Source organism: Erpetoichthys calabaricus, chromosome 7 (assembly GCF_900747795.2).
Source record: "Erpetoichthys calabaricus chromosome 7, fErpCal1.3, whole genome shotgun sequence".
Classification (NCBI taxonomy): domain Eukaryota; kingdom Metazoa; phylum Chordata; class Cladistia; order Polypteriformes; family Polypteridae; genus Erpetoichthys; species Erpetoichthys calabaricus.
The window spans coordinates 147,102,411-147,116,193 of record NC_041400.2 but is presented as its reverse complement, the minus strand read 5'-3'; the positions used below and the strand labels follow the sequence as shown (position 1 = coordinate 147,116,193).

Here is a 13,783-nt window from a genome sequence, read left to right as displayed (position 1 = left end):
AATGATGCCATTGACTGGCCCGCACCCTTCCAGACCTGAATCCAAGTGAAAACCTTTGGTACGTTATGTATCAGTGCATCTGATGGCACCAAGGAGCTCACTGATGCCCTTATCCAGTTCTTAGAGGAGATCCCTCAGGACTCCGTCTCATCGGGAGCTTGCTTAGACATTGTTGGGAGTGCATACAGGCACGTGGGGTCCATACACACTACTGAGTCACATTATGAGTTTCCGTGATGAAATTCATCAGCCTGTGATTTCAGTTTTTGACTTTGATTTCCAGTGTGATATTCAATCCAGCCCTCAAAGGGTTGGTGATTTTGGTTTCCAGTGACCGTTGTTACATCATCTTGTTCTCAACCAATCACATAGTATTACTCAGTAAAGATTTTCCACTTGAATATTTCATTCATCAATATCTGATGTGTGATTTAATTTGATTGCTATATATAAACCATTCTGAGTGTGCAAATTTTGGATAATTTTTAACTGGCACATCCCCTTAGCAGAAACCACAAAAGGAACACATTCTAACAAAACTACTGCTAATGATTGCTAAGAAGCTGAGAATTCCACAGAGATTTCTATGCAGGTTTCATAGGCTAAGTCTTAAAAGATGAGAAGAAGAAAACGAATAATGTAGGACGATCTTGGAGTAGAGTCAATGCTAATTTGCCCTGGAAGGCCTCAATTGAATTGGTGTTGGTATGTGAAGGATTTGGGCCCCTAGGGAAAAAGCCAGGACGTGTCAGAGAGATCATCTGCCTGGCTAGGCCTGGTAAGCTCTCAAAATTTCCCATTGTTTTGCTTTGGTAGAGTAGTCTGTTCTTTCAAAAAAATGTGTTTTGGCACCGTTGTCCACACTAGGACAAGGTGATGAAAGGAGAAATAGTATTATTTGTATCAAAAAATGAGATTTCCCATTCATACTTGGGGTTCATTTCTGTTGCAGCTGGAATTGAAATTGTATTCTTTTGAAAATGATGCATTATTCTAGAGTTTCACTGTTTGTTTTTCTAAGCAGACATCTTTAAAGCTGCCAAGACTGGGACACTGTAATATTAGGTATACCTTGCTAGTACTGGGTTGGACCGTCATAACTGCTGTAATGCGTCGTGGCATAGATTCAACACGGTGTTGGAAACATTGCTCAGGGATTCTGGTCCATATTGACATGATACATCACGCAGATGCTGCAGATTTGTCGGCTGCACATCCATAATGCAAATCTCCTGTTCTACCACATCCCAAAGGTGCTCTATTGGATTGAGATCTGGTGACTGTGGAGGCCATTTGAATACAGTGAAGTCACTGTCATGCTCAAGAAGCCAGTCTGAAATGTTCTGAGGTTTGTGACATGGCGTGTTATCCTTTGTGAAATAGCAATCAGAATATGGGTACACTGCGTTCATAAAGGGATGGACATGGTCAGCAGCAATACTCATGCAGGCTGTGGCATTTAAACAATGTTAGTAAGGGGCCCAAAAAGTGCCAAGAAAATATCCCCCACACCACTGAACCACCACCACCACCACCATCCTGAACCGTTGATACAATGGAGGATGGGTCCTTGCATTCATACTGTTGACACCAAATTCTGACCCTACCATTCGACTCTTGCAGTAGAAATAGAGACAAGGCAAAGTTTTTTTCAATCTTCTATTATTCAAATTTAGTGAGCGTGTAAAAATTGTAGCCCAGTGTGGTCTCCTGCTGCTGTAGCCCATCTGCTTCAAGGTTCAACATGTTGTGCATTCAGAGATGCCTTTCTGCATACCTTGGGTTGTAACGAGTGGTTATTTGAGTTACTGCTGCCTTTCTAGCACCTCGAAATAGTCTGGCCATTCTTCTGTGATCTCTTGGTATCAACAATGCATTTTCGCCCAGAGAACTGCTGCTTACTAGATATTTTCCCTTTTTCAGACCATTCTCTGTAAACTCTTTGGATGGTTGTGTGTGAAAATCCCAGTAGATCAGCAGTTTCTGAAATACTCAGACCAGCCCATTTGGTGCCATGTTCAAAGTCACTTAAATTCCCTTTCTTCCCCATTCTGATGCTCGGTTTGAACTTCTGCAGGTGGTCTTGACAGTGTCTACATACCTAAATGCATTGAGTTGCTGCCATGTGATTGGCTGATTAGATATTTGAGTTAACAAGCCGTTGAACAGGTGTACCTAATAAAGTGGCAGGTGAATGTATGTTTCAAAGTATTTTTTAGAAAGATTGATCCTTCCACAGGAAGAAAAATCCATTTTCAAGATTAGATGACTCATTTGCTAACTGAACACAAATGATAAGATGTATACTTATAAATAAAAAAAAACACACACATCAATAGGGTTTCACAGAATCTGAAAGCAGTGTGCGTATGCTGAACATCTTTGCTGGATTTATAATTTTAGAAAGCTAGTAGTGTGATCCCAGTTACTACACTTGAAACGCAGGCAGTCCTCAATTCAAAGTGTCACCTTCTGATTGTCATGTGGCTGGTTGCTTAGCAATGACCTCCTTTCATGGTTTCTCAGTTTGCACGCCTTGAAAGAAAAGGTACAAGGGAGAGGACTGACTTCTACTTTGAGTTTGCCTTCATTTCTATAAAACTAAATCATTCACTGCAGACTTGGGTGCCTTTCTAGTATATTGATGATGCCATTCTTCCAAGGACAGGATTTCTCACTTTAGAACATAAGAGCAATTGTGAAGAGAACAGGCCATTCACCGTAACAAGCATGTCCATTCTCTCATCTAAACTGCCTAAAATACCATGAGGTCAAGATCTGAAGGACCCTAGTGTCCCACTCTCCACCACACTACTTGGTCATTTATTTAATGTGTCTGTGGTTCTGTGTGTGAAAGCAAAAGTTCCAACGTGAGTGTGAAATCTGTCCTTAACAAGTTACCAACTGTGTCCTTATGTTCTTGTTGCAGAATTTATTTCAAAGTAACAGCTGAGATCCACTGTGCTAATTCCTTTTGTAATTCTGAACACTTTAATTATGTTACCTCTTAAACTAAGGTGGTTCAATCTCTCCTTATAGCTTATACCCCCAGTCCTGTAGTCAACCTCCTTGCTCTTCTCTGTGGACTGCTGTAATTTTTTGTTATGGAGACCAACACTCTACAGAGATGAGGCCTCACCAGTGTGTTATACAACTTAAGTGTAACCTCCATTGGCTTGTACTCCACACTTCATGATGGATAATGTGAAAGAAAAATTAACTGCTTGCAAGCTACTAAGGGTTAATAGCTGACAAAGCCATTTTTCTATAACAGCAGATTATTCATACAGGCGTCTGTCATAAGACAGGGTCCAGCAAGCTGACCAAAGACAATTTCCAGTTTCTTAGGAACGCGTCTATTTGACACAAGAGAGCTGACCTTTCCTTCTTTAGGGTCTATCTGACAAGTGAAAAAAAAATAAGAACAGATGGCCCATTAGCATACATAAATAAAATGCTTAAGTAAATGATATTATGTTAATCCTTAAAGAAATAAGGGGAAGGAAGAAAAAGGTATAAAAACCAATGGACAAAAATGTAATTTTGCTCTTCCTCCTTGCAGTGTAGAATCCACGTACTCATCTGTGACTGAATAAAAATCTAATTGATTGAACTTGTCCTGTCTTCCTCAGAGGGAGTTTTTTTACTTCCACAATAACCAAACATCCTATTAGCTTTCTTAATCACTTTTGTACGCTGTCTGGATGGAGACAGTAATGAGTCCACTGTGACTCATAAGTCCTTCTCATAAGGTGAACTTTCAGGTTTGAGACCACCATATGTGCATTCAGTTCTAACATTTTAACCTTCTACACATTACATTTCCTTACTCTGTTTGTGTTAGGTGATCAAAATCATTACACACATCAGCTAGAAAATGATGCTTTTGCTGCACTGTGTTGTCACATCCTTTCTGAATTCCTTTTTGATCAAGCTTTCTAACTTTTTCATACAATAAAGATGGTTTGGTATGTAGCTTTATCATATGTGTATTCCTTTCATAAGACAGGTAACACATTGTATTAAACTACTATGTTTATAGAATTTTGCTTTTGGTGTTTGTAAAATGAAAATATTTAGTAAAAAATGAAAATTTATTTAAGGTTGAATGAAGTTTAAATTATTATTATATATCAAGGTTTAAGGTTGCTTGAATATATATATTGTGATTAGGACGCTGTATAGCGCCCGACCCGACACAGACTCACACTGAGGCACGTGTAAAAACACTCAGAACTTTTATTTTTCTTCACCTGTGGGGCACGTCTTCCCCGTGAACCCCACTAGCAATACACAGTCCCAAAAGCACTTAAGCCAAAACAAAAACACTTTTCTGGCACCACCACTCCTTCCGTCTAGCTTTGTCCTCCACCTCCCGACTCTGGCCACTGAGTGGTGGTGGCTGGCCCCTTTTATAGCCCACCCAGAAGTGTTCCAGGTGCTTGACCACCTGGATCCAATTGCACTTCTGGGTGGGGCTGAAGATTTGTCCAGCCGGGCTGTGGAATCCAGGCAGCACCCCCTACTGGCCACCCCAGCTCCCAACCAGGCCTTAGAGGACTCCATCTCCCATGGGGCCCTGCGGGAGGTTGGGGAATCACCGTTGGCCAGGAAGACTGCCACCAAGCATCCCGGGGGAGGTATTGAGATGCCCATGGTGGCTCCCCTGTAACATATGCAGCAGGGGCGTCCCGGCTGGGCATGGGACCCGGCCGCCGGTCACAATACATTAAAATAAACAGAAGGAGAGATAAAAAGGTTTGGGGTAGCCACCTCGTATACTTGAAATGTTGAAGGCCGAAAAAGGCAAAAAGTAATATGAGGTCTTTGCAGACTTGAGTCCAAAAGAGAACTGGGGTACAATGACAAATGTGGCCGATATATAAATTGCTCAAAAAAATTAAAGGAACAATTTGAAAACACATCAGATCTCAGTGGGAAAAAATCCTGCTGGATATCTCTACTGATATGGACTGGGTAATGTGTTAGGAATGAAAGGATGCCACATTGTTTGATGGAAATGAAAACTATCAACCTACAGAGGGCTGAATTAAAAAATCAGAGTGAAAAAATGATGCGACAGGCTAGTCCATTTTGCTGAAATTTCATTGCAGCAACTCAAAATCGTGCTCAGTAGTTTGTATGCCTGATGTTGCATGCCTGACAACATCGGGGCAAGCTCCTAATGAGACGACAGATGGTGTCCTGGAGGATCTTCTTCCAGATCTGGACCAGGGAATCACTGAGCTCCTTGACAGTCTGAGGTGCAACCTGGTGGTGTCTGAATGACCAAAACATAATGTCCCAAAGGTGTTCTATTGGATTTAGGTCAGGCGAGCGTTGGGGCCAGTCAATGGTATCAATTCCTTCATCCTCCAGGAACTGCCTGCATACTCTCACCACATGAGGCTAGGCATTGTCGTGCACCAGGAGGTACCCAGGACCCACTGCACCAGCATAGGGTCTGACAATGGGTCCAAGGATTTCATCCAGATACCTATATGGCAGTCAAGGTGTCGTTGTCTAGCCTGTAGAGGTCTGTGCGTCCCTCCATGGATATGCCTCCATAGATCATCACTGACCCACCACCAAACCGGTCATGCTGAACAATGTTATGCTCACTGCATGGGCATTGTGGAGCTCGACTGGCATTTGCCATAGAATAGCAAAATTGGCAGATCCACCACTGGCGCCCTGTGTTTTTCACAGATGAGAGCAGGTTCACCCTGAGCACATGTGACAGACGTGAAAGGGTCTGGAGAAGCCGTGGAGAACATTATGCTGCCTGTAACACGTGTGACAGTTTTCCTTTGTTCCTTTTTCTGTTTCTTCTCTTGTGTGACAATTTAATATGACATATGAAAAAATAAGAGATTAATGTAAATTTACAGTGATGCTGTACAATCATACAGTACTCCATATAAGAACTCCAAACTGAAAAGGAAAATAAGGCCAAGATAGAGTTGAAATGCCAGGAAAATAAATTTATTATAGAACTCTGGGAAAATACAGAATCAACTAAACATGTAGAACACTGAAGAAATGAGAACTGTCTTAGCACAAAAACACAGTTTAGGCTGCTGAAACACCATTTGCAGTTAATTACTCTGAGGTATTCAAATATTACAATAGATGACCAGAAGCAATTACAGAATCAAAGCACATACAAACTGACTTCATAAAACATTAATCATTTGTATTTAAATTGAACAGTGGTAATTTTCTAAGAAGGTGCAGCAGCAAAAAGAGAAATCACACATACTGAACATAACACAACAGAAAAGGTCATTTGAAATCTTCCAAAACTTTGAAAATGAGTGAAGTATTACAGCTCAAACTATTAAAGTATATTGTAGTTATGTATTGCGCATAAATGCAGTAAGGCTCTTAAAGAACTATTCACCATTTACATCTGTAAAGGTTGGTCTTTTTAATAAAAAAACATTCAGTAGGAAAATACACTTCTACACAGACCCTTTTCCATTTTAATATGCAAAGACAGTCTTTAAATACAACCTCCTCAAACACATACTTTTCAGCAAGGTTGCTTCCAAAAAGGGGCCTCATTCAGCAACACTCTTGCTAACTGCACAAGGCTGCCTTTGTAAATCCACGAGAAAGGACACAAGGCTATATAAGCAGCTGGGACTTAGAATTACCACCCGTGCAAGTCTTTGCCAAATATATAAGGAGAAAGAACTGCCAAGTGCATGCTTGAAGTGTTACACTGTCTTCACTAAGCAGGTAGATGTTCTCATTTTTAACATAGATTTGCATTTATAAACTGATAAAGCCATTTACTATACTGTAGCAAGTCATCATAAGAAGCTGTATCTATTACAATTGCAGATTTCTGTCCTCAGAATCTCAGAGACATACTGTATGCTATTTGAAGTGGGGGCGACTGATTCACAGAAGACCGTTTAAGTTAATGCGATTACCATCACTTTTGAGGAAATTCATATGGCCAAAATTCTCCAAAGACAGAATTCTGCAACACTTGATAGGCAAGCACATCAAATTTAATACAGCACATAGCCAAATAACAGTTGTATTGCATCTCAACATTTTCAAATTAAGACATTTTTAAACGTGCATATTTAAAATATTTCAGACACAGCAGCATTTTAAGAGATAGGTCCTTAATAAGGCAGACATATTTTGTCTTTATTCTAAATGCATCCAGGCTTACTAGCCTATTTGCTTCTTGGCAATGTGAAATAGTTTATTTACTGTACATAATACTCAAACCAAAGGTTAAGCATTACCTCTGCCCTCTTGTAGATAAAGACCAAAATCTGGGCATCAGAAAGAGTCAAAAATATTATATACACATATTTTACAGTCAGAATTTATGCTGGTGAATGTCACTGTAGCTATATTTTAGAATAACATCACAAATTGATTGCCTAGACTTTTGCCTTTATCATTGGCATGAAGGCTAGAAATACACAGATTAACAGGAGTTTATACAATAATAGCTATAGCAATAATAGTTATTGTATATACTGTAGCTATACAATAAAGTACTTATAATGACTTCACAAAAAAACAAACACATCTCAGCAGCGTCGGACATCTACATCTGTTTTTCCCTACCTATACAATCCGAGCCAGACTCAGCATTCCTAATTACAGGCTACATCTAATTGTTTTCTCATAAGACAAACATAAACAAAGCTTACATTACTTTGGCCAATTCAAATGAACACTGCCTACCTGTTGGTTTTGAATACTGATTTTTCTAAAGATTTTAAGCATATTGTAGTTGACACCTAAAGCATGTCTTCTAATCAAAATAGTGTCTCATGCTATGGCGGCCCATGTAATGATTACACAGAATAACACGCCAGTAGACTTGTTCAGACTCATAAGAAGGTGTAGGTGATTTGATCTGACATTGTAATAGCCTATGTGAACACAAACAAATCAACCTAATCTGAAATCACGTTACTACTAATTTTCACTTATGTTTTATCAGCCAGTTTCATTGAAAAAATACTGACATGGTGACATCTGGCATCACAACAAATAAAGCAGTTAAAAGTCTCTATTAAATGTTCATTGTTTTTTCTTCTGTAAAAAGCACAGTTGGTGCTACTGATGCAACAAGTCACCAAGCAAGAAATGCCTATTGCGATAACCTTGTCCTAAGTATCGGTGGCCTTTGAAGAATCCTCCTCATCTCCATCTCTGTTAGCTTACTATCGCTTTATGTTATCTGTTATTTCAGACAGATTCCAGAAATGAAACAGCAAGATTTTTTATTCACCTAACATTTTTTCTATGTCATCTTTCTAAGCTCCACAGTTCACCTCTTTACATAATGAGAAACAATCCTCAGGTTGATTAATACAATCTTTTACAACTGAAAACAGCTTATTTTAAATATAGAGGTAAATATCAATTAACAAATACATCATGTTTTATTACAAATAGCTCTAATTTACAATCAGCATTCAAATGATGGCACTCATATTAAAAGCTTTATTAGATTCTACTGTAGTACAAAGAAAGGAAGGTATGTTCTTAATCACACACACCTCCACATTTTACAAAACAGGCTTCGATTACTAAAGGCCCCATCCTTAATGCACTATTGGTTAAGTGTTCAGATATATCATTTCTTAAATATTGAATGAATACAATAATAGCGAAACAGCTTAAAAACATTTACTGAAATTCATGGAGCTGACCCCAAGTGCTTTTATTTGGGAATACATGCTTGACAATTGTGGAAATGTGTAAAAACTGACTTATTGAACTCTTTAAGATGAGAACATGAGCTGTGCTTTATATACCTATCTACCAGAATTCGCTGACTGAACGATAAGCTCTGCATTTATTAAGTAGTCTATATGCAACTTGGTATCTTCTAACTAAATATTTAAATCCTGCACTCAAAACTTTGATATGTATAATACATACACCCTGGAGCTTCCTGTGCGCGAATTCTGCTTTAGGAAATGACAGACAATATAATCAGGGAAATGTACAAAAATCTCTCCAATGACCTGATTCCAAGCAAATATTTAAGTGCATCTCTCCAAAAATAAATACGCTACAAAGTAATACATTCAGTGGTTAATGATCTACTTCTGCTTCCATCTTGATGAGGATGACAGTTTATTTATTTGAGATATCTGAAAGTTTAAAAGCTACATGTAAAATGATTTCTAGAACATTGATGATCGCTGTGCATACTACTTACCTGGAAAGAAGAGCACTTTTGTTTATTAAAAATGCATTAATTCCCCAAGCACACATTGGCAAGTCACCCACTTTATTAAAAATTGGTAAATGATGAATGTCAGATCAACTAATGCAAAAAAATTAAATGATTAACTTTTAAGACTGTGGCTACCACTAATAAAGCTGTTTATGAAAATAAGTAGTATGAACAAGTGCAAAATACGCAAGCAGCAAGATAGGTAAGGGATGCAATAAGCTATTTACTAATCTAAAATTTCTCCTGAGTGTAATATACAAAACAATAACTGAGGGAAAAATTGCTTAGTGCCAATGTTTCGATGGATTATGTAAGTATGTAAGGTTTATTTACACTCATGCCAATTAAATACACAACATCTTATCATTTGGGAGTATGTTACATATGCTCAAAGAACCTAGAAATAACTTATTTTTATATATTGTAACCAAACAAAAGAGAATCATCTTTAATATGTAATTCTTTGGTACAAGATACCAAATTAACCTAAAAATATTTTGTTTACTGGGGCGGGACAGGCAGATATGCCGTCGAGTCTATATATGTCAACAAGCTAAAAGCTGCTTTGATATACTGTATCTGTCAAGTACTGAAAAATATGTATTTTTAAATATACTTTTTCACAAACAACCTGATTTAGTTCTAAAAGCTTTGGCACACGCCATTTTTCATGGTAACATATGGTATAGTTTCTAGAAACAGGCCATAATCTACAGTAGAGGCAAAGCTTCTTTGTTTCCCCAACAGTTTTGCCTGACATTTTAGAACATTCAACATATCATCGCATAGGCTTCCCATTTGGAGAAGAGTGATTTTGGCAAATTATTGTAGGCAAAGGGTTTCATCCTCCTTGCGACAATGCATTTTTCCAAGCATTGCTTTGACATGCAGAAGTACATCTCTTATTGAGGACTGCAATATTTTTAGAGATTCTTGGGCAAATATCAGCTTCTAGGATGAGGCTCACTGGTCTTAAACAGACTGGTCGTCATAATACATAAAGAAATCTACAAATCGATTTACTGTATAGACATTCTTAATGCTCTTTGATAATAACAACAAAAAAATCACAGCCATTTAACTGCAGATAGCAATTCTAACCGAAACTCATTCATGTAGTCCCAAAGACAGTGTAGCTTATAGGCAATATCCAAGAAAATACAATAGAAACATACTTTGGTGAAAGCATACTCGGTCTGAAAGATGGCGAGATAGACAGAAACATTCATGTTATCTGTGGTCCATCAAGCAGGCAGCTCCTCTGCTTCCATGTGTTATGTTATACCTGCTTGTATGTGAAATGTTGTAACCAGAACAGCGGAGTTTTGAAGCATTATGTATTTACACAAACAAACCAATAAAGGACCAGCATTTTAGATCTCTTCAAGAGCTTTCAGATCTTCAAAAAAAAAAAAGAAAACACCCACCATCACAGGTAGAACTCATTCCCAAAAATGCAACCATGTATGAATGACTAAAAATGACCAGTGTACCTAAAGTGTTGTTTTACTAGAGTTGCAACTAACAGCTGCAAATACTATGAAAATATATTTATTTCTCGTACCATAAAATAATAATCTTAGGATTTAGAGATATCTTAGCTTATCAGAAAGACCTGTAAAGAAATATCACATTTGTTAATCCATCCATCCATTATCCAACCCGCTATATTCTTACACAAGGTTACGGGCACATTTGTTAAACAGAATATGAATATCAAAATAATGGATTTTTATACACATTACATAATTATAATAACACAAATCTAAAGTTCAGCTGTGATATTATTTTCAATAAATCTTAGCCTTTTATTTTCTAAGAGCTTTTTCTTTTTTTTTTTGTTTTAAAAAAAAAATCACCATTAACAATAGGAGGCAAGGTAGCCAATATATGGGGATTACATCAACCCATAATGTAGGGTATGAAGTACTCATAACAAAAAATGAAAACATTCAAAAGCAAACCAAGCTAAAACGTCATTCTTTCTTGAACAGATTTCACTGAGTAAAACCAGCAGACCAACTTACAGCCACAGACAAGCAGTGCCGTGACAACATTTACAAGCGCTCACTTAGGACAGTTCAAAACACTTTCTGCAGCTTAAACTGTCTTTCAATGAAAATAAAGAAGGTCACTGAAATGAATCCACTCCAGTTTTTAAGTAACACTTGTGTGCATCAGGCCACCTCTTGTCATTTTCTTTAGGGCAATGTATATAATACCTCTGTAGCCCTTCTAGCAGGTTCAAAAAAACAAAAAAAAAAAACAAAACTGAAGCATGACGTCATATTTTGTTGGACATTTCACTTCAGTCACTTGAACTGTTCACTTATCAGTTTTTAAATAAGATTAACAGCAGTAGCTAAACTAGCATCTGTTTCCCCTCTCTCAGTAAGACTGAAACTAGTACCATTCAGTCGAAACATCTTGTATTTGGTTTACAGCATGTTATAATAGCTAATCTGATCAAATATATCCCCCTATGAAATATTTATGGCATGATGCTGCTCATCTGGTCTGGGGTAAGGTAACCTACTTGCATAGACATGTCCTTAGTTTGCACTGCAGTAGGATTTAAAAGCAAGCTGTGCTGGGAGTCGACCATATGAACAGATGTGTAGTCTGAGACAGGAGGCATGGTGATGACTGTCGTTTCATTTGCTGTGTAAGGGCTCTCCTCAGACTGGTTTTCTGTCGAAATGCAATTTTCCTTGCTCAGATCCTTCTCCGGGTTCTGATCATTCTCATTAGTGGCAGGTATGGCACTTAATTTTTTTGCATCTATCTCAGAGGTGTAGGCACTGTCAGAAGTCATGGCAAACTGGTACTTTTTGGCTTCAGCGGGTTTCTCCTTTTCAGGTGTCTTCTCTGACTTGCATTGCTGGCCAGGGGAGAGTAGAACCCCGCCAGCTGGAGTGATGTCACTCACTTGCGCATAGAAGTCCATGTTTGCCCAACTCTGATTGCTCATCTGAGTTTGGATTAAGGGGTAAGGTCTGACTGGCATATTCTCTTCACTTCCTGAGGACTCAATTTTAGCTTTCTCCGGCTCAGCCTTTGCTTGAGTTGCATTGGGTGATGAAAGATCTGGATTAGGAACAGTGCCTTCTGAGTTTAGGACACATGCCTTTTCAGGATTTCCCTCCATAAGGTTTACATTGAAAGGAAGGCTATCCATTTCAGGTATTTCTGGCTCATAACAGCTGGCACGTCCCGAGTCGTCATCTTTCATGCTCAGACTTTTACCAGATTTTAGGTGCTCTAAGCTCAGCAGCCTGTGAGTGTCAGAATGTCCTAACTTTTCATCTGGGTCATCAATGTCCAGCTCAATAAACTCCACCCACAAGTCATCATTAGTAAACTCAGTTTTGTATGTTTGCTGGTTGCTCAGTATTGAGTTCAGTTCATCTAGTTTACCTTTCTGTTGGGAAAACAGAAACAGCAAAAAAGAACCCATTACTATTCAGTTTTTGGAGAAAAAAAGGCTGTCTCATTAAACAGAGCTCAAAACCTCCTATAAACTTAGTATCTTTAAAATATGAGTAATAAAATGATATAAATATATGGATTCAAGTCAATAACCACACAAAAAATACATAAACCTAGACATGCACGCTGAGTAAGGCAATCAAGTAACGATTTCACTGTTCTCTATACATATGACAAAATGACCCTATAATGACCTGCAGCACAACTGATAGAAAGCTGTGTCCTTCATTGTATAACATAAATCGTTAAAATCATTGAATATAAAATAAATAGAATGTGTATAACAGCTTCATGGAAAAAAAATGTAACTTTTGTGGAACTTTACTAAATTAAATACAGAACCTATTGGATATATATTGACACAAGCAACAGTAAAGGACTACGAGATAGAAAAATCAAAAATCAATCAAGGCTCAAAATCAGGAATACTAAATCATGCACCAGTATCCTAACTGCTATATTAAACTCATGGTCTATAAAAGTTCCAAATATTTGTTTTCGTTTTTTTTTATAGAAATGGAATACATAAGAAGTCTAAAATTATGAAATTTCAAGAACTGAGAGAACTAAACAAAACACTATTTGTTTTCAGAAATATCCACAATCTTGGACAAAGAATATATGGTCATGCTGATGATATCATCATGTGCAATTTCCATAGCAATACCTACTAGTGGTGGGTCAACAAATGGTACCATATAAAAAACTTAAAATGCCTTTAATTTGAATTCCTCATGGTAACAAAAAAGAAAATTGACAATAGGCCTCAAGATATCTAACTCAGCACTGAGAAAGGACTATAAAAATAAACAAAAACCTCTTGGAATTATGTAGGAGCCGTGCTAATAACCACTGCACTAGTATGCTGCCCACATTTTAATATGTACATAGTTGACACAGTGTGAAAGTTATTTAACTATGAGAGTGTTATTTTATGATGAATGATTTTAGACTGGCTTTTAAAAAGTTATTATACGGGCCAAAATGGAAATTGAAGCAACAGCATGAGGTCAGTGGAATTTCTACTACATTTAGAACTCATAATACATGCTGTATTTGAACCTT

At 37.8% G+C, this 13,783-nt stretch overlaps 1 protein-coding gene across 2 annotated transcripts in view; it reads right to left on the bottom strand.

The window, feature by feature from the left end:
• Nucleotides 1-5,969: 5,969 nt before the first annotated feature.
• ghra (growth hormone receptor a) overlaps nt 5,970-13,783 on the bottom strand; it is a 307,719-nt gene continuing 299,905 nt past the window's right edge. For both annotated transcript variants that reach the window (XM_028805525.2, XM_028805524.2), the window contains one exon: nt 5,970-12,650. In XM_028805525.2, the coding sequence (XP_028661358.1) occupies nt 11,721-12,650 (930 nt within the window). In that variant the 3' untranslated portion in view covers nt 5,970-11,720. The remainder of the gene's footprint in view (nt 12,651-13,783) is intronic.